This window comes from Gorilla gorilla, chromosome 11 (assembly GCF_029281585.2).
Source record: "Gorilla gorilla gorilla isolate KB3781 chromosome 11, NHGRI_mGorGor1-v2.1_pri, whole genome shotgun sequence".
In the NCBI taxonomy this organism is placed as follows: Eukaryota; Metazoa; Chordata; class Mammalia; order Primates; family Hominidae; genus Gorilla; species Gorilla gorilla.
The window spans coordinates 58,790,978-58,816,897 of NC_073235.2; the positions used below are offsets into that span (position 1 = coordinate 58,790,978).

At 44.6% G+C, this 25,920-nt stretch overlaps 1 protein-coding gene across 4 annotated transcripts; it reads right to left on the reverse strand.

The window, feature by feature from the left end:
- Positions 1-14,506: 14,506 nt before the first annotated feature.
- Positions 14,507-25,673, reverse strand: NR4A2 (nuclear receptor subfamily 4 group A member 2). 4 transcript variants are annotated; one of them, XM_055380192.2, is made up of 8 exons: positions 22,564-25,673; positions 20,752-20,875; positions 19,401-20,088; positions 18,482-18,611; positions 17,929-18,092; positions 16,794-16,996; positions 16,225-16,403; positions 14,507-16,075 (listed from the first exon to the last, which is right to left on the reverse strand). In XM_055380192.2, the coding sequence occupies exons 3-8, from the start codon at positions 20,073-20,075 to the stop codon at positions 15,819-15,821; spliced, it is 1,608 nt and encodes a 535-aa protein (XP_055236167.1). In that variant the 5' UTR covers positions 20,076-20,088; positions 20,752-20,875; positions 22,564-25,673; the 3' UTR covers positions 14,507-15,818. The 4 variants fall into 4 exon arrangements, with proteins under 4 accessions (XP_055236167.1, XP_063550918.1, XP_018878284.1 ...); XM_063694848.1 differs by having other exon boundaries at positions 18,004-18,092; positions 19,401-20,266; XM_019022739.4 differs by having other exon boundaries at positions 19,401-20,266.
- Between the last annotated feature and the right edge of the window lie 247 nt (positions 25,674-25,920).

Below are 25,920 nucleotides of genomic sequence, written 5' to 3' on the forward strand. Positions count from 1 at the left end.
AAAACTCCAAACTGATCAAGACAAAAGGGAGGAAGATATGTAAACAGAGTCTGGTATACACTTATGGAAAATAAAAAGCTCAAAGACAAGAGTTTGCCCTACTGAACATGCCAATTCCTATTTCCACATGCCTCAAGACCCTGGACCCTCAATGGGAGTTCAAAGTCCTCAGAATGATGCAAAGCTGGGCACTGTGGCTCTGTCTACTTGCTTATGTTTTATCTCTCTGACCTGGCCTGTTTTAAGCAGATGAACCCTGAACCTGCAAATAAAGTTTTAGTTTAATTATGAAACAAATGTTTTGCTTGTCTTTGGTTAGGTATACCATTATTTATGCCCTAATTAGTGTCAGAGCAATTTAGTATCTGTATATATAATAATATATGTTGACTGCCTCAAGCATTTTTTCTGCATTGTGTGCATCCTTAGAACATAAGTCATTATTTAAAAATCCACCAAGAAAGTGTTAAGCAACAAAGCTCACCATTGTCAAAAACTCTCACATTCATATCAACTTAAATATTTCTTATTCCTTGGAAAAAAAATCAATGGAAGTTATTCACATATGTTAAAGAATCATCTCAAAAAACTACTTTTTCTATAAATAAATACATTTTGTATAAGTAAGCCAAATGTACATAATGTAATTTAGCTACACTTGGCATCCTAAAAACACTTGGGAGAGTATTCACTAAATCATTCACTAAATGCTATAATATTCTGTCACTGTATCATAATATTTTATATGCAAAATATGCCCTTCCTAAAGTGGGCCTAAAAACAGTCATTTCTGAGACGTTTATCTGGAATATAAATGTGTTAATGCACTACAGGGTAAAACACTGGAGTGCCTAAGAATTTCCACTGAGCCCCAGAAATTTATCAAAAGATAAATCTTTCCTTCCTTTTAATGGGATATTCAAAGTAGTTAGCATCTAAATATTAAAGTGTTCATAAAAATTTTTTCAAATTCCTATCCCTTGACAGGTTACCCTTTGTTTAGTTGGAGTTAAAATGGAACATTGTCTGTGGCATCCAAGGGAAGCAAGACAATATTGGGCAAGAGAAAAAAGATAGCCTTAGTCAACCTGGTGAGATCACTTCAAGCTTTATCATTTTACAATTCAAGAAACAAACAAGTGCTTATCTTTCTAAGAAGATAACAAATGTTAACTGCTTCAAAATGAATAAAATTCACAAAATAGACATTATAAATATTGTGCAATGATAATAATAATAATGTTCTCAATTATAAAACTGGAAACAAAAATCAACCCCCCTCCTCTCTCCACATTGGAAGTTTTAAATTCGCAAATAGTTACAGCAGAAACGTTTCATGTTAGAAAAGTTTATAATTAGTCTTATAAGAAAAAGTCAATGATTGCAGCTTTAATTAATTTTTTGTGCAAAAGTAAGGTCATTTTTCTATCGAATCACTAAGACAGTAACACAAGTAAAGCAGTTTAACAAATATAAACGTTTGCTTACAGCATAGTCTACCTGTGTAATCTCTTCTCTATCACTTTTTAAGACAGAAATGATTAAAGTAAATCTCTGGGCTGAAGAGTTTGCTAAAATAAAAACAGAAATTATAACCATTTACAAAATGAAGAAAATACATACTGAAATCTTACAGCATCTTCTCCACTTAATAAAACTGTCTAGTAAACATCATTCATTGACTTTTATTAAGACAATGCAGTTTTTAAAACTGATTATTTTTTAATAGATAATAATAATAAATAAAAACACTTGGGATCTCTTCAGCAGAGTAAAAAGGTACCATGTAACATTTTGTCATCTTGAAACTAAAATTATGTGGAAAGTTTTGGTATAAAATACACCTAATAGAAATTTAAAGATAGTACAAATAGAACCAGTTAGATATAACTGACCATAAACCGTCACATATGTACTGGCTAACACAACAACAATAATCCTTTAAAAAAAATAAAAACAAACGTTGGGATTTTTTTTCTTTTTTTCTTCCAATCAGTACAGTAAATGCAACAGAATTCAACGTTCACTACCTAACTTAAGAGAAAATATCTATGTGCACCTCCAAAATGATACCTCACTGTTAGAAGCTTAAATTATAAGTACAGGAAGTATCAGTTCAAATAAAGACAGACTATAAGTCAGTACTATCATGGAATCATACACAGGATCCTATCCAGAAATAATTACACTCAGCCTTCTGCAGCATGCACACCCTGGAAGCCTGCATATGTTGGCTTCTCAGCAGCCTGACAGCAGGCAGTTTCCAATTGCATGGAGAAGTGGAGAGAGCTCATGTTAATGAGATTCTCCTTCTGCATCTCTCTACCTCACATACTGCATCTTCTAGCACAGGAAAATCACTCTCCTACTAAGACAGAGAAAGCAGGAGATCCTTATGGGCCTTCAGCTCACCTACATTTTTTCTTTTTCTACCATTAATGTTTTTTAAGGCATTTATGTCCCTCCTTGACACTAGAAGAAATCTTTTCCTTTGCTTGGCTTCTAAGATAGGATGGTTTGTAATATCCTTTCCCTCACTTCTATGCTTATATAACTTAAAGTGGCCACTTCATTTCATTCATTCTTTTTCCTTCCTAGTTGAGCCATGTTTCAGAAGGGCAAGACAGGAAAAATAGTAATCAAGGACAAATAAGAACACTTCTCACTTCTTTTATCAATTTGATAGTGAAGATTGTCCCATCAACATCATTATGAGGACAATTGCTTCATGAGAGGAATACTTTATTAAAAGAAAACATTAGAATCCTCTTATTACACTGACCAAGCTAAGATTACCCTACTATAGAATATATGGTTGAGAGTACATGTAATGCTAGGAAGAGCTGGGAAAGCAGGAATGGTCCTATTTTTAGGACAGCTTCATTTAACATTCACTCTGACCTTTACTGGAATGTGTCATATTTAATTTAAACTACATAGGAAGCTCCTCACATTCTAAATTGAAGTAAACGATTGGGTTTTCCTTTCTTTTCCTCCTTCTCATCTAAAAGTTTTCCCAGTAGTGAATAAGCAGTTTCTTTTTGCATTTTGAAAAACAGAATAATAATAAGCCAATGCAGTTTACCAATTCCTCAAAATTGCTTCCATTATTTTTTATAAGTAACATCACTGCAAATTATGTTTTCATAATCTACCAAATTATTCTTTACTTATTTCTTTCCCTGTACCTCAAAGTTATTGCCACATTGGACCAATCTAAACAATTCATCTCCTACCTTGGTATTTACACTCTTCAAGTGATCATACCTGGTTTTCTTGTCTCTCCTCCCCACTCTGCTGCCCGTCTTGTGTGGGTAAGCAATACATAATTGGTTCTTTAAATCTATTCTCATAAGTCAATTGCACCAGCCCCTTAATCATTTTTGTTGTGCTTCGCTGAAATCTGTCCAATTTGTCAACATCCTTCTGGTGCTGGGACATTCAGAAATGCATGCAAGATTCTGGTACTGCCTCATCAATGCTTTATACAGAAAAAAGACGATCACCTCTCTTTTTCTCTTGGTGAGAAGTCTCTGGGCATGCAGCTTCAAAAGCATATAAGTTTTTTTTGCTATAAGTTTATACAAAATATTTCCAGGTAATTTTTTTCTCTAGCCTTCATTTCAAGCATTATCATTTTACAAATATTTCTCTTGAACTCATACTTTGTATTTCAAATTTGTACTGAGATGTGTATTAGATATATTTGCTTTCGTCTTTCTCAGCTGAGAAATGCTTTATTTTTTCCATGTATGCCTGACCTCTCTTTGTGCCACTGTATTTCTCCAGCACCACCAAGATCTCGATTCAGTTTCATTCATGAGTGTAATTAATATGATCTTTGCCCATTATAAGGGTTATTAATAATAACGTTAAATAAAAACCTTATAACAGCACCCCCACTGAATCACTCCACACAAATCAGCTTATTGCAGAATAACAGTTCATTTTATTTATGGTCTCTCAACCAACTTTCAGCACATGTGACAGTGGCCATGTTAATATGAATAAGATTTGAAATAAGGTTTTCTGAAACTGTATCACAAGTTTCATATTCCTTTTAGTCACCGGTTTTGATCAAAAGGTTGTTAAGTTTGACTGCTGTGGTTCAGTCTTCAATTTTGGAAGTTACTGTTATTAGCTAGAGGAAAAAAAATGATTAGGCTATTCATAGTACCAGAAGATTGATTTCTCTAAGTAAAAGCCATAGGAACACAGACTTTTAAAAATAATAAGCATTCATTGTAAAATCATATACATTTAATAATATGCCTAGTTTCCATATTTATGGTCCTGTTTCACTAAGTTATCATCAAAATTTATGAATATGTCCACGTAATGCAAGTATTTGTATTCAAGTAACAGAAAGGAGGAAAAGTGCTTATTTACAGCTTCTTGTTTATAGTACCTGCCTTTCTCTCATACATTGCTACTTGCAATCTAATGAATGATGCATTTCTCACCCACACCAACTTTCCTATAATCATCAAATTCTATAACTATTTTACATGATGCTACATTGGAATGCTTATTTTGAATACATGTTAAGGGAAATTAACTCAAGGAAAGACAAGCACTTGATTTTCTTTTTCTTGCTTTTCAGTTAAGTACAGACAAGGAATGTAATGAATGAATCAACAGTACATATTTTGATGAAAGCAATGTTGAGCATACAAAACACTGCACATTCAAGAAAAGCCTTGCATTTTTCCTAACTCATAACATTGAAAATGAGATTCACAATCTTGTTAGTGTCAGACTATAATCATTCACATTGCTCTACAAATCAAAATAATATTTTTAAAAGAGCAGCACTGCACTTTCAATGTTAAAGTTTTATGTTGTTTTGTGTTTTATGAATGAAATCTTACTCAAGAAGATCCTCAAAGGGATGTGAGAGACATTGAGGCTTTGATAGTCAAGAACAGAACATGAGAAGGTACTCTTAGATAGTGCATGCAAGTTGGTCTCTTGATACCATTTGAATTGTAAGAAGCAATTAAATACTTCTGCTTACTGAAAGTAAACTTATGCTATCCTGGTCAAACCCCAGGCCACAACTGCTACATGTGTCATGGAGGTGATGTGTTAGTCTCCAGGGAGAGGGTACAAAGGAAAGTGCACATAAAACTTCCGCTCCAGAGGAAAAGAGCCCTGACACCCTGGACAAAGAAAGTTGCCCCTCTGTCCTCCCACCTGAAGGTACAGTGCTGTCCTCGCATGTGACAACAAGTGGAGATTAAAAACAGGAGAAATATCTGGGACAAAAAAATGTCAAAGCCTTAGAGTCACTTACAGTCTTAAAGAGAATAACATTTAAAGGGAAGCCACATTATTAGTAACATGGGCTTTAAAGAGGGAAAAGGTAATTAGCAACATCTTAATTCTGAATTGTGAAACTTTCAGCCAAATCTATCATTAGTCAAGTTAGAATAGAAATTAGAATAGACTGTATAGCATTCATTTTTATCACAAAGGTAAAAACGTGATAGTAAAAGCTTTTCAATCAAAATTTTTGCCTTTTCTAATACTCAAAAAAAAGTAGCATCGTAGTCATAAATTTGAAAAATGCTTCACCAAGGATTAGTTTTACACTCACTTATTGAATTCTACCTAGAGAATTAATATAGAAGATGATACGAAAGGAGATGACCACAGTATCAAACATATATCCCATTCAGTGAACACTATTGACATCTGATTCTACATATACTTAGGTATGTGTTTTTTACATTATATTTACCGTCCACCCAGATTTTCAGTTCAATTGACAAGTCTTTACTAGGGACCCTTTTATCTCTTCCAAATATAAATGGAGGACAAATTTAAATGCTGCTCAGACTGATTTTTAAAATCTATATTCACTACCCAAGATTCAGGTGCACAAATTCCTTGGCTCCAGAGAGCATAATCATTCCATAGAATTGCTTTTCCTTATTTACTAACCGAGGACCACTGCAAGTTGGAGATATGTGGCATTTATCGAATATATTTTATCATATATTGCTTCTTTTAAAATCAAAATTATCTTTTTTATGAATTCCTCTTTTATGCTTATAGTGTAAAAATCAATAGTAACCTAATTCATTAAAACATTATTTGCATAAGTAACAAGCAAATCATTCATCCAATAAGCAGACTTGGAAACCCCAAATATAAACACCAAAAGCTGAATTTTAGTAAGAAAATATGCACTATTGGGGAAAAAATGCAAGACAGACAGAGCAGTGCACCATACATAAAATGTCAAACATGTCAAAACACTCATGAATACCAACATCTCCCACCACACCACGACCAATTTTAAAGGTTATTTAGGGCTCACACATCTACAAGTGCAGATTTTACAGCAGCGGACTTTATTTTTCTCAGATATATTAAAAATAAGTCACTGATGTGTCAAATGTTTTCTATGTCATTTCCACACATGTGGCCCATGTAGAGAATTCTGCCCAGCATTTCTGAGAGCAGGACAATTACACAGAACACAGACTCCTGGCACCGAATAGATTCATTATGGATTTGTTAGAAGCTTGTTTTTAACTGTATCAATTCAGTATGCAGGGAGGATAATTAGTCAAAAGACCAAGAAAGCAAATGTAGCTATCTTCATTCCTCAAAAATAGAAACCCCTGTTAGGGTCTCCATAATTCAACTTTTCAGAACTTCATTTCAGAAAGACACTTTGAGAACATGTCACAAGGCTTCCTTGTCCCTAAATCACTGATTATGAATTATTTCCGGATAACTGCAGACAAGTAAGTCTTATAAAACAAGAAGCATAACACATGCAGAGCATACTTATCCTACTTCCAGCCCTCAGATAAGTGAAGCTTAAATTAAATGTCAAAAGACGAACAAAATCTATTGTATAAGCAAACAGCTGATCTAAATCCACTATATTTTGTCAAGTGTGTATATTCTAATAAATTTTATAATATAATAAGACTATTTTTGCCACCCTTTGACCACACCAAGTTAGATGCAGTCTTCTGAATAAATATTACTCTCTGCTTGACTGTCTAAGCAAAATCTATTTATACCATTTGTTAGATTGTGAGAGTAGCTCTTAAGAAAATGTTAATAACAGCTAAACACTGTCTACCGCAAATATAGAAGAAGTAGAAGAAAGAATAAAAGGTTCATGCATAGCCAGCTTTTCATTTTTACAAAGTGGACTGCTCAGGACTGTGAACTAACTAATATGCAATTTGGTTTTCCTGATAGGAAACTTAGAAGCTTGCTGAAAACTCAAATGATTAATATAAGGGAATTCAAACAGCTTGAGGATGAAAAACAGTTTTCTTTTTTACTACTTTTAATATGACTTTCTCAATGGCATAAACACATGCAGCAATCATTCCCACTCTTTTCTTGGGCAGCAAAGCAAGCAACTCAGAACTCCTTCGCCCATAAACTACGAAAAGCAATGAAAATAATCCCTTCTTTAAAATTTCAGCAAGAAGAAGATTATGCTATTATCACTTACCCCACTGTGGTTTCAGGTCAATGCTCCCCTCCAGAAGTCTGAACATGCCTGAAGCAACATCCTCAACTCTCAGCAGATGAGAAAATCTTTAGTTAGTTTCTGGAGAAGCAGAAAGGTACAATCCTTCTGGGACAGGCAGTGCTAAAGCAAGCCACTTGTAAGTTCATATCCTGGCTCTCAGTTCGAATTCCAACTCTTCCATGTAGTTATAGGCCAAGATACTAAACGACACCTCTGGACCTCATCTCTTCATTTGTAAAATGGAAATAACAGTGCCAACATCATATTTGGAGTTGAGACGATTATATGATATGATATCTGGATTTGCAACATGTAGTAGACAGAGTTATTGTAATGGAGGAATGTCAGAAACCATGGAATGTGTCCTCTGTCTGCCACCTGCTTCTGCCCTTCACAATGACCCAAATCTTTGAAGGAGTCCACATCACCTCTGCCTAAAGATTGCAGCACCTCTTAGGAAACAAGCTCTCTGACTAGAATGGAATGATAGGAAATGCAAGTTTCCATGCCAATGATTTTGTTCCTTTTGACTCCTTTATGACATACCTTGAAACATCTGTGTGGTCCTCATTAGCCCAGAGCTTCCCATACTTAGAGCCACACTCTCCTAACATAGTCCTGCTATGGCCTCTATATCCAACTTTCACCTTATACCTTCCTGCCTGCCCAACACCCAGCATCCTCCATGTGCCCTTTTTATTCACTTCCATAGATCTCTTCTTACTTTAAACTCATTCACATTATTGTTGGCACCCTGGCCATTTTAGTCCTCTCCTTCTCATCTCTGCCTTCAACTCTAGGACTCTGATTAAATAAATCCTCTAAATTGCCTCCTCCTCTTCCAACTTATCAGTCCCTGCTCACCTGATCATTCACAGTATGGTTCATTATCTTTATCCATCCCTATCTCTACCCATTTCCCCCAAAAGCTTTTCCTTCCTCCTTTGTGTTTGGCAATAGCATATAAATGAGAAGGCCTGTGACATGGACAATGGGACATTCACTACCGTCCCTTTTCTCTAGCTTTCCTCTATGCCTTTTTTGCTGTTCACTCTCTTCCCAGGTACCAGGTTGCTGAGGAAGATGAAAAGGGGGTGGCTACATGTGCTTATGTGCTTGTCCCCCTGGCCCTTCCTTATGACACCCACCTGGCTTCAAGCAGATAACAGGCCAGAGGATAAAGAGATACAGAAGTCCATTGGAGTGGTGACCAAAAACGAACAAACCAGAGTGAAGAAAGAGGACTGGCCAGAAAACCACAGTAGTAGGCCAGGCATGGTGGCTCACACCTGTAACCCCAGCACTTTGGGAGGCCAAGGCAGGTGGATCACCTGAGGTCAGGGGTTTGAGACCAGCCTGGCCAACATTGTGAAACCCCATCTCTACTAGAAACACAAAAAAAAGAAAGAAAAAAAAAAAGCTGGGTGGGGTGCCCGCACCTGTCAGGGAGACAGAGGCTGCAGTGAGCTGAGAACACACCACTGCACTTCAGCCTGGGCAACAGAGCGAGGACTCCATCTCTATCTCAAAAAAAAAAAAAAAAAAGAAAAGAAAAGAAAAGAAAGAAAGAAAAAGAAAAAGAAAAGAAAACCACAGTGCTGAGATTCCCTTATCAGTATCTCTCAATAAAGGCAGCCCTTTCTCTCACTTCATGTACAATTGGTCCTCAGTAGTGACACTATTAACCTTTTTAACTGAGACCCCCCCATAAATATATTTCATAGTGTCACCCAAGAAAAATTGCAGCAAATAATGCTTAGATGTCTTATATTTTTGCTATCCTGCAAAGCCCTCATAATTTCTATTCTATTATTCTTTCATTTCTTTAGAAGAAAATTCTGATGGCAACCCAATATAATATCTTTGAAAAACACTAATGGGTCAGGACCCTCAGTTTGAAAAACACTGGCCTATTTGCAGCTTATTGATGAGGAGTCCTCTCTCTGTCCTTACCCTTCTCGAAATCCCAATTTAATTTGAGTTTGCCAAAACAATCCTCTTGTCCAAGCTTCCAGAGCCAAGAAATCGTGGTAGACTCAATCCCTCCGGAAGTCCCTCTAGTACCCGATGAAAGACTTCTCACACTCGCAGCAGCCGCCCTCTACTGTACCAGGGACGTCTCTAGCAGAAACTTGGGCATTGTATCTGCTAGAACGGGTGACACATGTCCTGGAAATCCTAGTTTATCTAAACACAGGTTGAGATAGAAATAAGAAAAAATGGGAGTGAGAAAGATTAAGTGTGGGAAGAAGAAATGAGGAGAAAAGCGTTGAAGTTGAGCTCTCCTAGGATCCAGGTGCCGGCTCGGCGCTGTGTCTAGTTAAACTCGGCGCGACAGGGTTCAGCTAAGCCGAGAAGAGGGCAGCGAGCGGCCCGCAGTCAGCATCTTGAAGAGAAGAAGGAGCGCTCCCAGCCGCGGGAAGATAAGCGTACAGGCGGCCCCAAGGCCCCTACAGGCGCAGCCCTGATCTGGCCACTTGACTAGACGCTCGCTCCAGCGCTCGCAGGCCTAGGGCTCATTACATGCGTTGCGAGGAGACCTGAAAGCAGGGCGGGAACGCACAATCTATCTTCAGAGCTTTGGGTCGTGAGCACACGTGTGGAGCATGGTTGTGGCATGGGAGTCTGGGCCCCTCTCCTAGACCTCCACGAGGTGCGGACGCGCCTCTGCCCCGCCCTTTTGTGCGCCCTCACCACTAGAAAAAGAGTTTTCCCCAGTGTCGCGTGGGAGGTCGCCCCAGCCCAGCTCAGCGTTCGAAGAGACCAGAGACTGACCGGAAATCGTTGGGTGCAGGGAGAAGCAGGAGACGCGCTCCGCCTCCTGTGCTCGTGCCCTAGCGCAACAGACCCGACCTAGAGGCGACGGCAGCCTGTTGCGGCCTTCGCCCTGAGGGTGGGGGGCGGGGGGGTGTAGAACAGCTGAGGAAGACGCAGGGAGCAGCTGGGGAGGAAAGGGAGGGACACCGAGGAAACAAAGTTCACCCAAGTGAATGCGTCCTAATTGCTCCAAGGCTCTCTCCGCAAAGTCTACGACTGCAAGCCGCAAAGTCAAACTACGTCTCCAAAACGCAGTGGGCAGAGCAGGAGGGCTTGTGTCTCCATTTTCGCCGCAGGGCGGATCGCGGACACAAGTCCTCTCCAGTAATTCCGAAGCCTCGAAATAAGACTATGCTGGGAGGAGGGGTTGGGGGGTGACTAATAAGAAGGCGTGGGGGTGGGGGTGGGGAGTACGCGGCAAGAACCCTGCTTTCTGGAATTCTCCCGCCACTGTCTGCAGGGCCCAGAGCGCACTTCGCGGCTAGGGACCAAAATTGCCGCTCTCTTCGAGCGCCCCCAGCGTGGGGTGGGGCCCTGCTTTCCCGCGTCAGGACCGCCCCACCAGGCGCCCTCCGACGGAAGCTGGACTTTTCCTAAGGAAAGGCAAAGTCAAAGTCGGAGGAAAGATCTTTCTTGCGGCCCCAGCTGTCGCTCCTAATGGTCTCGGGGAACATACTAAAGGAAAATGACTTTAAATCACAGTCTTGCCATCCTAAATAGTTATGTGCAATATTTTGGTTTCTAGCAAAATTTAAAAGTAAAATGGGGGTTTCCATATGTTCATTTTATTATTAAAAACGAATTACTAAAAAGTGATGACCTGTTTGGAATTCATATCTTGCTTTACCAGCAAAGTCAGCCAGTATCGACTGAACACAATAAATGCAGGGGTGCGAAACGTGATTGCTCGGGTTCGAGTTCTGTCGGATGCACCGATCTAAGCAGAACCTTTCCCGAAGACTTGGAATTGGGTGCGCTTTTTTTTTTAAGTTGTGGCTGAGCCCTATGGGGAAGAAGGGTTAACTGGGCGTCGGCTGAGACCCCAAACCCTCTTCCTCCTCCATGAGACTCCAAAATTGAGTCATTCCCGGCCCATGGTTGCCTGGGAAGCTTGGAATCCTGAGAAATTCCGGGGTGCGGCCACTATGCAAGCATTCCTATTCTGACAGCGGGGACAAATGGAGAGGGGACCTTACAACCTCCTTTGGAGAAGAATATATGAGAAACTCGCTTCCAGACCTCTATTCAACAGTGAAAATAATACTGAGAAAAAGTTTTAAAATCTCCAAGAATAGATACTCTCCTTTCCCCTTCCATCTTGAGGGAAACGGTCTCCATTTTTGACCTGGATTTGAGAGCATGGGGGCTTGAGACAAGCGCGGCTTCCACAGAGAGAGGCGAGGCCCAGGCGGGGAGCCCCCCAGCCTTTACTCTCGGCACCTCGGCGCTGCCGCGCGGCGGATACAAAAGGAAACGGACGAGCGTGCGACGCGAGGCGGGGAACTGGTGGCTCGAAGATGCGCAACACGGGCGATGCCTAGAAGTGCTCTGGTGTCACTCCCCTGTATAGGACCTGGCGAGATGGAATTGTATCCTGTACTGGAAAACTCTGTGATCAAAATATTGCAATGAAATTAAACTTTTCCCTCACAGATCTGTTTGTATCTTGGAAACATTTCTGCAATGCCGACGCCTAGGTTTAAAATGCAATTAGATAATTTGATATTCTCGGTGACGCACTGACACCGAGAAAGCCAAGAGATTCTCCAAACAAGGTGAAATTGAACCTTCAAATGACATTCTTAAGTTTGCAAGAATATCTATATCTCCTTGTGCTCCTTGCATGCGGAGAACCAGTGGCCCGTAAGACTTATGACCGGTGTTTTTTAGGGGAGGAGCCACCTAAACTATCTAGGAATGGAGTCCAGCGCCAGAAAGAAATACACAAGATAAGGTCGTTGGGTGCCGCTGTCACTGCAGGGCGCCATCGGCTCCCTGGGCCTTACATATCTCTCTTGTGAGAATCAGTACCCCAAATACTCTCTCTCACACACACACACACACACACACACACACATCCACCCATCCACAGCGGAAGGCCAGCAGGGCACCGAAAGAAATTGTGGCGGTCGCCTGGACCGCAGAAGGCAGACCTCAGGAAGGAGCAGGCGACAGCGCTGCCCACTGCTCACTCGAGCTTTGAATTAAGGGCATCTTTCCATAAACTCAAAATGGGGCTAGATAGCAAAGACTTAAAATTAGACCTTCCCTCAGAGCTGAGAACTGTATGGTCATGTCTTCGGAACAATGATCATATATTTTCCATTGCTGGAACGATACACAATAACTGAAATGCTTAAGAGGACGTGGGAATACGAGGGCGGTATGAAGCCCTCATTACAAAGTTTAATCTCTTTTGAAGAAGGTAATGCAACGTCTGGCTTTTGGCAATGCAGCGTGTCTGCTATTTTTCCTCACTTTACTCCTAGAAACATTAGGACAAGAAAAGTCCTCAGCTGCATCTGGAAAGATGCAGGGGCAATGCAGGCGACGCTCTTCACCCGAGCAACTGGGTGCGCGGCCGGGAGTTTGACAGCGACTCTGTGAAACAGAAAAGGCACTAGCCAATTTGCAACTTAGGAATCACAACTGAATGTTCGGCGAGCCGGTGCAGTCGGCACGCTGACATGGTGGAGGGTCATCTCTGCCTCCTTTGACCCCAAATTCCCGGGAGGCGAACTACCCGACACCCCCTTGGCCTTGGGTGTTGCGCAGCCGCTTCCTTAAGGGAGAACCAGTCACAGAGTTCGTTTCTGGGTTCAACTCTCGGGGATTGTGTGACGGAATGTCATTGTCTCAGGGCTGCAGACACCTGGGAGGGAGATGAGTGCTGAAGGCTCTGCAGATTCCCAGCATTTCTAAAGAGCTTTTCTCTTTCGCTTTACTTACTGCTTTGTGGCTTTACTTGGGCATAAGATGTGAAAACAAAATGATATGGCTAGTCTCGTCCTTTCAAGAAAGTCAAGAAATTGAACATTTCGTTATTATTTAATCTCTTATGTGGCCACCCTATTTGTCCCTCAGTTACCCGGAGAAAAACGCATCTCATAAAAATAACCTTAGATTACCACCGACACCTGCATTCTCTCTTTTTGCTGACCCGCAAAACGTGTCTTTTAAAAAGAGGGGAAACAAACAAAAGAAAACCTGAGCGCTCTCGTGGCAATTTACAGTTCTACCTCTGCATTTTAAAAACAATAACACTCTTCGTAAATTTCAGTGACCCAAAGGCCATCTGTAATTCACTAGGGTCAGCGAAGGAGACCGTCCCCATCTTATGCTCTCTATGAATTCACAGCTGCCCTAAGGTGAAACTCGTTGGACTTCATTTGCCCAAGGACAAGGGTTCTGAGCGGAAGCAGCTTCTACAGCATCAGTTTCCTTTCTTTTTTGAAAGTTGGTGCTGGGTGGAATCCTAGAGGCCCGGCTACAACTTGCTTATACTAGGCCCAAGACCCAACACATAGATATTTTATCACGTACCTGAGAAACTTACACGGGAGAAATTCTATTCTAAAACTACAAATTGCACCTCATCACCATCCACTGAATGAGGAAAATAAAGAGTTGTAAGAACTACCTCTACTGAGTTCTGCTCTGTGCCAAAGTGACCCAAGGCCCAAAGGGCCTGAACTGCTTTGCCCTTTCTCCATGACCCAACAGTTGTAAATTGAGAAATTGGAAAACCGGAGATTACATACAACACTCCTCAAATCCATGTTGACTTCTTGAGTCTTAAAAAGATACTTCCTAATCACTGTGCAAGACAAGTACTTGACTAGACTCTGACCTTGTTCAAGTTCAAAAGCTTTTGGGTCTCCAGAACTTCTCTCCTGAAAGCTACACTTACTTGCAAAGTTAACAGAAGAATTGAGATATTCTAAATTGATCCTAATAAATATTGGTCACCAGACTGGAAAATTCTGGTTAAGAAAAAATATTTTACTGAATTATCTGGATAATTATTCTGGTTCACCTGATTTCTTTTGCCAGAATAGATTTAGGCTGTTTAAAATTCAGATATTGAATAAGTGACCTATCCCAAATTAATCTCCAACTGTGTATGTTATGTTGCTGTTTAGTCATTATTTTTTCTGACCCAAAAAGAAGACAAAATTCTGTTCATTTACATGGTTTATTGTTGTAAACATTAAAATTGTCTTTCTCAAAGAAAGAATTTATCAGAAAAAAAATCAGCGTCTCTAACTGTCATACACCATAGAAAAAAAGGCAGTGACTCATATCATGTGCCATACTAGAAATATACAAAGAAAAATACTACAGAATATGGCAATATTAAAATTCTTACTCAAACAAAATAATAAATTAACTGACAATTTTAGACATAAAAAAAATTCAAAGTGCTCAGTTATTTCCAGGGAGTTATGTATATTATAAGCACTCTGGAAACAGTCAAAAGCTGCTGCATGCAAGTTTTGTTTAGCTTTAGACAACAAAATAATCAAGATATAAACTTTCTTTTTATCAACATCAACGGTACATACAACACTTACAAACAAGGAATGTTGGACGGTGTTACAAACACTATGTGTCCCTTTTGTCAGGATTTTCTGATGTGTAATACTTGTGCCCACCTATTTTACAATTGAGAAAATGTTTAAGCTCAGATAACTACCAATCTTTATAAAATCTAACAGACTACATAGTGTCTGAAATACTATTTATATAATATAGACATTACTGAAGTAGCAAGTGCCTATAACATTTTCAACCTAGAATCAACATGCTTGTCCCTTTTTTATGTATTTATTCTTTTTTTTTTGCAAACACACTTATCTTTTAGAATTTTTAATATTTATTCATAAATAGGCACAAAATAATTTAAAAAGCCAAACTGCATTGGGTAAATTTACAAGCCTTTGCCTTCTTCAACTCATGCCACCCACGCAACATTTAGTTTTACTATATATTACAGCTTTCTTTACAGCAGAAAACTTTGAAGTCTTGTTAAAGGGCAATACTTGTGGGTCCCCTTAAGATGTGTCTCTGTGTGTGTGTGTGTGTGTGTGTGTGTGTGTGTGTGTGTTACATTTGTCTGAACTGCAACAACCAAGCATGGCCAAACATTTCCCATTATACATTATAGCAATCTTTCTTCTGAACAACAAACTGATTTTTAAACTGAGAATAAAAAGTTTATACCACTGTATTGTGTGTAGTCCATGTTCTAAATCCAGGATGCCCCGGAGCCAAAATGCCCTTTCAGGTTCTGCCTGCAGGTTAGGAAATAGCAACAGTTTTTGTTTGTTTGTTTGTTTTCTTTAGGGATCAAGGGGGCTGGGAGGGTTACAGAAATGGGGGGCAGCTTGAGCTGAGACTGCTCACACGGCTATCTCTGCCCATGTGACTTGCCCCCTCTGGACAGTTTCCATTATCATTCCAGTTCCTTTGAAGTGCTTGGGAGGAGGTCTTAGAAAGGTAAAGTGTCCAGGAAAAGTTTGTCAATTATTGCTGGCGGTGGCACCAAGTCTTCCAATTTCAGGTAGAAAATGCGCTGTAGCCCCTGTGTGCAAAGGGTACGAAGTTCTGGGAGCTTCCCCAACAGTTTGGACAAATAATTGGGGCGATTCAACCCCCCATTGTTGAAAGTCACGTGGTCTTTGAGACAATTTACAATCTTGTTTTGCAGTTCTTCCACTCTCTTGGGTTCCTTGAGCCCGTGTCTCTCTGCAGAAAACATAATCAGAAACAAAAGAAGAATGTACAAGACAGTTAGCTAGTTGGCAAAACCAAGGAGAATCTGTGACAAAGGAAACTCAGGACAAATCCCGCTAGGCAGTTCTGGAGGGGAAGCGCCCTGCGCCTGCAGTACTGACCTGTGACCATAGCCAGGGCAGCAATGCAGGAGAAGGCAGAAATGTCGATGTTCATATTCTGCAAGTTGGAGGAGAATTCAACAATGGAATCAATCCATTCCCCAAAGCCACGAACGCATTGCAACCTGTGCAAGACCACCCCATTGCAAAAGATGAGTTTACCCTCCACTGGGTTGGACCTGCAATTAATACCAAAGAGAGAGAGGGGAGAAAAAGAGAGAGAGAAAAGCTAAACAACTAATTACTTGAAGAGCAATAAATGAGGGATTTAAGAGTCACCTAATTACTGAAGAGTTAATAAAATGTAGACCAGTGGACCTTGAAAGGGTTTAATTTCATAACAATCAAGAACGCCCCCTATCCCACCTCCATTCCATTCATCCAAGGCTTCTGGGCTCGCTTCTTCTCCTGTCTTTTTTTGTTTTCTTTCTTTTTCTTCCTTTCTCCGACTTCCATTTCCTATTCTGTCTTTTTCTCTACCCCACCCTCTGGTTTCCCTTCCTCCCTTTCTTTTCCTTTCTTGATTTCTCTCACAGCCTCCCTGGATTGTCTCCTCCCTCCCTTATTACCTGTATGCTAATCGAAGGACAAACAGTTCTAAGAAAGCTGATTCAAAAAGCAGGTCTTGGTCGGCTTTGGGCAGGTCTGCAAAGCCAGGGATCTTCTCTGCCCAGCCCCGGATGATCTCCATGGAGCCAGTCAGGAGATCATAGAATTGCTGGATATGCTGGGTGTCATCTCCACTCATTTGATAGTCAGGGTTCGCCTGGAACTGGAATTTCATTTTAAAAAGCACTTAATGAGGTTCTCTAAAATATATAACCCGTGAAATTGCTAACCCCGTTTCTAGTAGGGGAGCCAGGTTTTTATAACAATTAAACCTCTCTCTGACCAGTAAGGAAATTAGATGTTCCGGGGCAATTAATTCAATTAGGGATGGTGCTACGAGGTCGCTGCTTTAAATATGTAAATTACCATTTCCATACAGACTAAATACAGTGCCATCCAGCCCTGGGAAACGTTCACTCTTATCTCCACAAAACAATTGACATGTTAGTATTCATGCTAGTCCCAGAGTGGGCCTCGAGCTGAGACGCCCTTTTGCAAATCTTAATAAAATTGCAGTCGCTACCAGGTTTGCTCAACATACTTCCTCCAATTAAAGCCCGCATATTTTTCACAGCTGGAGTAAAAAGGATCTGACCACTTGATCCCCCACCCCACTGGCATTCTTTACACCCTCTCCTTCCCTTCCCTGACCCCCAGACAGGCCCCCACATCCTTCCCCAGCACAGTGCCAGGAAGGATGAGGATTAAAGCATCTATCTCTATGGAGGACTGGGAATAAAGTAGATTGGGAAGGGGGAGAGTTCGTACAGCCCCTGGATTTCATGGTAGAGGCACTGGTGTATATGTAAGAGGAGGGGCGATGGGGTAGTGGGGTAGTGGGAATTCACACAGCTTCAAACCCTGTGGCTTGTCCCTTTCCTCCTTCCTCCATCCTGTCCTCATGTCTATGCCCCCAGCTACATGGATTGTCTGAAGGTCTGAATCTTGAGGCCCTGGCCAGAGCTGGGAGGCATATACAGCCTTGCTTGCCTTCTTTACCCCCGTTGAATCTGAGAGTTAATGGTGGATGTGGGGAGGGGTCCTGCCCATCTGTCGGTTTGTCCACACGATATCCCCCCCCCGCCAGCTTCTTACCCTGGAATAGTCCAGGCTGGTCATAGCCGGGTTGGAGTCGACATGGGCCCTGACGAGGGCACTGATCAGACTCACCGGGGGCGAAGGGGGAGAGGGCTCCTGTGGGCTCTTCGGTTTCGAGGGCAAACGACCTCTCCGGCCTTTTAAACTGTCTGTGCGAACCACTGCAAAGGAAGAGCCCTGTTAGCGCCGCTTTTCCGAGCCCAGGCCCAGCTGCTGCCTCGGTCCCTCCCCGGGGAAGGCCGCAGCCGCGGGGCACCAGGCTGAGCGGCTGAGGGCCCCAGTGCTTGTAAAGCCTTCACTGACTAGAAGCATTAAAAAATGCGGGGTTATTTTATGTCTTCCTCCAAATGGGTCGTATAGTTAAAGGAGAGAAGGGCCTGGCGGCTTTCTCTAGGGAAGGCCGGGCAAGCAGGCAGCTGCAGGGTCCTGGAGGCCAGACTGAGGGGGAGTCGGAGATCCCCAGCACCGGGAAGTGGAACGTGATGCTGGAGTATGAGCAGTGGTTTCCTAAAGGCGCAAACTGGAGGGTCGGCAGCTCCCCCCAGCCTACCTTCTTTGACCATCCCAACAGCCAGGCACTTCTGAAATCGGCAGTACTGACAGCGATTCCGGCGACGCTTGTCCACTGGGCAGTTTTTATTTGCTAAACACACGTATTTTGCATTTTTTTGCACTGTGCGCTGCAAAAGGAGACAATATAGACCAACATTTTTTTTCTTCTTTTGAAAATCAGGCAACTCGGAGAAAATTTCTGTTATGTGACTGGGGTCTACGATTCCTCCCCACAAACAAACACATACACACAATTCCATTTTATTTTTTTCTCTTCCTTTTCTTTCTTTCTTTTCTTTTTTCCTCCCCCAGGGCATTTAACAGAAGAAAATTGATAGCGTTAACATTTGAGCTAACCTTGCCGCTCCTTGCTGTGTTTTATATGCCAAGAGAAGGAGAAGGAGACGCTCAGTAAATACAAATCCGTGGGCATTCATATTATTTACATTCCTTGGAGACCTTCTCTATTTAAAATGATAAGATTATTCAATCAGGATGGCGAAATAAAGAGATCACTTAATTTGACCATAGGGAATTCTGTTCCACTTGGTTAGCTCAGACACGGTTCTCTGTCCTAACCAATTTCATTCTGAACAGGGAAGACAGCTCCTAGCACATGCAAATGACCCTCTTCCAACTCCGGCTCCAGCAACTTCGGGCGGGGGCCAGCCGGGTCGGCTGAATGCGAGGGGGATGCGACCCTGGCCTCCCAGTCTTTCTGCTTCCTTTTCTCAGACACCCGGAAGTCCCCGCCGCAGCCCATGGTCTCCTGCAGGGCAGCTTCGGCGGACCCCGGAGAGCTGGACAGTCCCGGGAGAGCTGGGGCTGGGCTGCTGGCACCAAGGCAGAGGGCACACTCCGAGGTCCCGGGCACTAGGGGCTCCCTACCTGCCTACTCCGCTCCCGCCATTGCTCACCTTAAAGAAGCCTTTGCAGCCCTCACAGGTGCGCACGCCGTAGTGTTGGCAGGCCGCGTTGTCCCCACACACAGCGCACAGCCCCTCGTTGGAGGGGGAGCCCCGCGACGGCGGTGAGGGCACCTGCGTGTCGAGCAGCTGCGACGCGTGGCCGATCTGCAGGCCCGGGAAGCCCATGGACGCGGGCTTGCGAATGGGGTTGGGCACAGCGAAGGTCTGCCCGTCCACCACGTGGTGGCTGCCGGCGGGCTCCGGGTTCATGGGGACGTGCAGGGGCCCGTCGAAGCGCATCTGGCAACTAGACACCGGGGTGCCAGGGGGCGATTGCTTAAAGGAGAAGAGGGAGAGGCGGGAGACTGGCGTTTTCCTCTGCTCGATCATGTGCGTAGTGGCCACGTAGTTCTGGTGGAAGTTGTGGAGAGACCCCGGGTCGTCCCACATGGGGCTGTGCTGCACCTGGAAGCCCGGGGTGGTGGGCGTCGGGGGCGAGGAGGGCTTGTAGTAAACCGACCCGGAGTGCGGCATCATCTCCTCAGACTGGGGGGGCAGGTGGCTGTGTTGCTGGTAGTTGTGCATCTGAATGTCTTCTACCTTAATGGAGGACTGCTGTCCGGACAGGGGCATTTGGTACAAGCAAGGTGGCTTGACGTCGTAGCCTGTGCTGTAGTTGTCCATAAAGGTACTGAAGCTGGGGAGAGAAGTGGTGGCAGTGATTTCAGTGTTGGTGAGGTCCATGCTAAACTTGACAAACTCTGGAGTTAAGAAATCGGAGCTGTATTCTCCCGAAGAGTGGTAACTGTAGCTCTGAGAAGCGGGGCTGGCTCCTTGAGGCGAGGACCCATACTGCGCCTGAACACAAGGCATGGCTGGAAATGAAACAGGGTGATAACACACTCAGCCTGGTCAACTGAACACTTTCTCCCGGGCTCGGGTACACCTGGAGCTACACCGGCAGCCCGCGGCAGTCAGACAGCGTGTAGGGGCGCGAGAGGAAAGGCAGGAGAGAGAGAATGCTGCAGAACAACAGTTTAGGGCGTGGAAAGACTAATCAAATAAAGACCCAGAGCTAAAAAGCTACTGAAGGTCTACACTCCTGGGTATTTCCAAACATCTCCCCCATACCCCCCGCCCCCCACTCATCCCACTCAGATGAGCCTCTTCTCTGAAGCTCAGATTCAGCAGTCTCTTTCTAGAAATGACCATCTAGAAATGAAGTTGAATTTCACAATGAGAAAGTTGTTCCCGAAGGCGATGGGTCAGGCAAACCTTAAGTTACAGGGTTTGCCTTGTCCTGTTTCTTGATGTTTGGGGAACTCTGGAGAGTAAAGGAAAGAAATGAAGTTGCACTAACCTTCAGCCGAGTTACAGGCGTTTTCGAGGAAATTAAAGGTGGACAGTGTCGTAATTCAATGAAGGACAAAGTTTCCAAGATTTTTAGAAAAGCAATGGGGAGTCCAGCCTGTCCAATCTCCTCCCTGAAATACAGACACAGGAAGCTTCAGGGTTTCTTCCCGACAGAGATTCAGCTGGGCATATGTAGACTCACCAGGCAGGCCCTTCCATGCCTTCCCTGTTTGTCTCATTGGAAATGAGTGGGAAGCCTTTACCAAACATAGCACTTAAAATGAATGTATAAAAGAAATGACTTGAAACAACAGAAAATACCACCCATTGCACTGTGTAAATCCTTGCAGAGAGAAGATCCTGCAAGAGGAAAGCTAGTCCATGAACTCATTTAACATTTATGATGTAATGAACTGGCCCCTTTGCTATAGTGTAGGTGGAGAGGTCATTTCCATCTTAGGTTAATTCAGGACCTGAGTATGAAGACTAGAGTCTGAAAATACAGCATTGGAACCTTCTCTTGCATTTTTTTTTCTTGTGGTGAAATTGCCTTTTCTTTTGGTAGAGGGGAAGAAAGTAGAAGTCAATAATATAAAATGAGAAAACAATCTTCCCCCTTACAAAATGTTAGAAAGGCCTTGACTGAGAAGGCAATTTGAGTGGAAGCATCTGCACTTCTAAAGTGCTTTTGACAGAGCACTGGGATTGGAGCTACAGATAAATTGATGTTCACTTTTCCAGAAAACTTGTCTTTCAGCATCTTTAATGGTCACAAGGCTTAATGGTCACAAGGTGGGAAGAGGGGATCTACTTTTCCAGGAGCTTCTTAGGTCAATTGCAGAGGGGGGACATACTGCTTATATGGTATTGGCACCAATATTAGAAGTGTTTCCCAGCACAGCAAGATGAACACCTTCCCCATAATGCCTTCCACGATCTGCCTTTCTGGAACAAGGCATTCTTGTGTCTTAGTAATTTTCAGATGTTCCCACTTGGAAGACATTCTAGAGCACAGACAATCTTATTACTAATGAAAAAAGAAAGCCAGTATCCTCTCTTTTTATTCTTTCCCCTCCCCCACAATCTTGCTTCATAGTGGTGGTGGGGGTGGGGGGGAGATTACCCAGAAAAAGCAGAAAGGGGACTCGAACCCCACAGCCCTTAGAGATATTCCTGTGTTGGATATTAACCCCCTGGTAGCTCCACAGTTTCATAACTCTACTCTTTACATATTCATATTCTCTCTCTGATACATTCGCAAACCCAAGGACAGCATATGTCAAAACCAGAAATTTCAGGCAACTTAGTAACAGGACACGCTACCAACACCACCCTTACTCAACAATACCCGGGAAACATCGCGCGCTGGCCAGCCGCGGAGACACAGTTCCCAAGCAACGCATAAACTGAAGAACTTTCTCTCCCTGTCAGTTTGTGGGCAGCTTCCCTCGTATACTTAGGACTTGGAGTCTCCGTGTTCACAGGCCACAATCAATTCCTCACTAACAGCAAACTTTGCGCACATTTCCGCGGGCTAGTCCTCAGCTCCCAAACTGTGGAGTCTCCCTTCCACGTCCACCAATGAGGAGCCTGGAAGCCTCTGTCGAGAGCCAACTCCCCACTAGTGCCAAAGCCGGAGTTCGAACAAATGCCCCCCGGTAACTGCGCGCACGCACTCCCCATCCTTCGGTCCCACTCTCACTAGAAGCCTCTGGCTCCCACTTCCAGAGAACCTGTCCCACACAAGTGGAAAGAAGAGACGTGCAAAAGAAGGAAAAAGCATAAAAGAAGGCGAACTGCATGGGCTGCATCTACTCACTTAGGAGTTCTCCGCGTCTCTCTTCATTCATTCAACTCTGCCGAAGTGCAGTTCCCTCTGGGAGCCCGGGCGCCGGGGTCGGGTAGGGGTGGGCGAGCTGGGCGAAGGGAACCCGGACACCTCACGGAGGGAGGGAGCAGGGACAGGCGGCCGGCTGGACAGGCAAAAGGGACCGCGGAGCCGTGCGCGAGCCGCCGGGCGGACTGGCCCTGGCCGCCAATGTGCCTTTGTTTATGTGGCTCGCGCTGCCGCTGCCAACATGCACCTAAAGTCTCCGCGCGTCAGCGCGCGTCAGCGGCCCGCCGCCCAATCGCCGCGCTGCCGCGCTCCCTGGACTCCTGGCCCGCGCTCGCTTTGGTATATTTCCGACCTGACGTCACGAGCAGGGCCGATTTTAAGGTGGGAACCGCTCTGCGTTCACCTTGGTAGCCAGCTTGGGTGGTTTTTGGTGTTTTCTTTTTTTCTTTTCTTTTTTTTTTTTCCGAAAGAGGTGTGACCTCTCCCAGGTCTGCGCAGCCCGCAGCGCCGCGACACTTCACTTTCCCCGAAGCCCCTGCGCCCTCGCAGCGGCTCGGCCGCTCACATGTGGGGAGGGTGCAACAAAAGCACCGGCGGAAGGCAAGGCCGGCGTGGGCCAGGTAGCACGCACCTGGAGCCGCACGGAATGGGATGTGCCTTGCAGCGCCCTAACCTCTCCCACCCACCTTCGTCACCCCCTTAGCGGAAGAGCGTACATGTCCCATGACACGAGACGCTCAGAGGGCTCACGCAGTTCGGGTGGGATTTCCCTACCCGGTTCATCCCCTTTTACTCCCTTTTCCTGTCCCAGGCCTCCTCCTCTTCTGGCATACATTCATTCTCATTATCTCTCTCTCTCACTCTCTCTACCCCACCCCCACCCCCTACACTCCCATCTGAAAGGGAATGGGAGTGGGGGTAGGGCTTATTTTTCTATGTTTCCTTATTTCCATGCAGTGCCCACGTTCGATGGAGGACGTGGTGCTTGGGGGGGGGGAGAGGAAGGGGAGAGGGTAGACAGTGACCGTGACCCAGCTCTTTAGAAACCCCAAAAGTCAGAGTGGAGCGTCGCCCCTTTTCCTTTCGCAGACAATGCAGCCGAGCAGCAGGCAACAGGTGCGCCTTCTGCAGAAAGGTACTCTGATTCCCACCTTCTGCAAACTCTAATACTTTCGATACTCCTCGGTGCCCACCAACTCGTACCCCTTCCACGAGTTTTAAAGAAATAAATCGACCTTCGTTTGAAACACAAGGTCTATCACAGCCTCAATCTTAGAGCCCAGAAAGACTGGACAAGAAAAGCGAAGCGGGTGGGGATTGGGGGCAGCGTCTCCGCAAAGCGTAAGGTGTGAGCCTACAGCCCAGCCAGGAGAGGGGCCCGAGCTGGCTGTGGGAGCGTGTCCCACCCCCGCGGCCGTCCAAGTCGCCGCCGCTTCTGCTTTGCAAGTCATTTCCCCTAGCCACGCCGAGGGCGCAGGGAGCTTTCTAGCAAAGGCAACGCCGCAGCTCTGGAGGGCAAGCCCCCTCCCCGTCTCCCGGCCGGAGCTGGGAGGGCTTCCTAGGGCTTCTCCCGCGGGGCTTCCAGCGGCTGGGCCTTGGGAGGGAGAGTTCGGAGCCGCCCCCGCTTTTCTACTCGCGCAGAGCGTCCCAGCCGCCCCTTCTTTCTCGGTGTGGCTCGTTTCCAGGCAGCCGGGACCCTTTTGCAATTTGCCCCCCTACTCGTGTTCTCAGTACCGGCCGATGGCTCCGTGGAACTATTCGGGATCCCGGGCTGCTCAACCCTAATCTGCAGCCCCGCCTTTGCCTACTCCCTGCTGCCCCCAGCTCGCCGGCGGCTGGGGAGGCGTTGCCATCAGATGCCCTGCGGCTGCCCCAGGAAGCCGCGGGCTCTTCTGCGCCGCAGCCTCGGGGAAACCTACGTGACCACCTTAAGTTTCCCCCAGATGTTGCGGCTGCCGCTGCTGCCGCCGCCGCCGCCGCTGCTCGGCGATGCCCTAGCGGGCGCGAGAAAAAAAATAAAACCAGGAAGTGCGTGGGGGGGGGCGGGTTGTGGTGGCGGGTGAGGGTGTGTGAGTAGGGGGATGAGGAGGGGAGGGCGAAGAATAGCATATTAGCATGAGCTCGGTAGCGTCAGCGCCCCGTGGGCAGAAGCGATTCCATGCGAACGAAAGGGAAAAAGTGAGAGTTTGGAGAGCTGGGGAGAAGGAAGGGGGTGGGGGTGGCGGTGACGCAGGGGCGCAGGCATTGACGCACCGGCCAGGCTGGGCCCAAAATAGCAGCAACTCCAGCTCAGAGGCGCCCTCCCGGGTTCCCTTCCCCTTCCGCGAGGGAGCAGGGCGCGGCCACGGGAAGCTTTCCTTGATCCCCGCGGTGGGCCAGGCTCCCGGCCGCTATTTTCAGGCAGTCGGAAACTCAAGCACAGGCACGCCGGGGTGGCAGTTATTATTTTTTAATATAGTCCTAGGAAAACGGGGGCCGGGAGAACTTGAAGGTTGTAACCACCAGCCTCCATACACATACTCCCGTCTAAGTAGATACATTCACTCTGCACGCTTCCCCCTCCCTCATTGCCATTAAAAACACATTCAGTTTAGCTTGGGTTGAGCCTGGGACAATTTGAAAATGCCTCCCCAGAGAGCTGAAAAGTGTCCTGGAGTTCTTAAAGTGAGCTCCAAGGAAGCCAAACATTGTAATATGATGCCTTATTCTTTAATAACAACCTGTCGAGTGCGGCTTCCTGATAACAGCCTTTGTCCAAGTCAATGCAACCAAGAATGAAGGGTCGTTTTCACAGCAGCTTATTATAACAATTATTATTAACTGGGAATATAATTAAATAGAAAATTAAATATAAATTAAAATGAGAGAAAGGGGAGACCTTTCTCATCTATTCCGTCATCTGTGTAAGAGTTCTCTCCTCTTCAAAGTCCTATTCTGGTTTCTGGGAAGCTTTTACTGTTTCTTAGGAAGACACGCCGGATGTAAGACTGTTAAACTCGTTTAAACCAATTTTGAATAAGCTACTTCTTAGGCTGGGGTTTCTGTAGGGCCCGGATGAGATGGGTTGGAAAGGATTCAGCATATAGATCAGAAGTGTTAAAAAAAAAAAAAAAAAAGAAAAGGCCACGCTCAAAACCCCAGACTAGTTTTCCTCACCAGATTCTGATGGGACGACGTCTCAGTAGCACCGCCAATGTGTGTGTAATTGACTGATCCAGTCAGTAGGGGGCCTGACTCCACAACGTTCAAGAGAATCACTCACACACACACACACACACACACACACACACACAAGCTATTTACTACCTAAGCTAAACCAAAGAGAATGCTGCAGGCCCA

Excerpts from the sequence above, each read along its gene's own strand:
- NR4A2 (XM_019022739.4), bottom strand. The coding sequence starts at position 20,264 with ATGCCTTGTGTTCAGGCGCAGTATGGGTCCTCGCCTCAAGGAGCCAGC. Across the intron at positions 18,093-18,481 it reads TGTTGGGATGGTCAAAGAAG|TGGTTCGCACAGACAGTTTA; the intron begins GTAGGCTGGGGG and ends CTTCCTTTGCAG. Across the intron at positions 16,404-16,793 it reads GTCCTTCGATTAGCATACAG|GTCCAACCCAGTGGAGGGTA; the intron begins GTAATAAGGGAG and ends TATTAATTGCAG.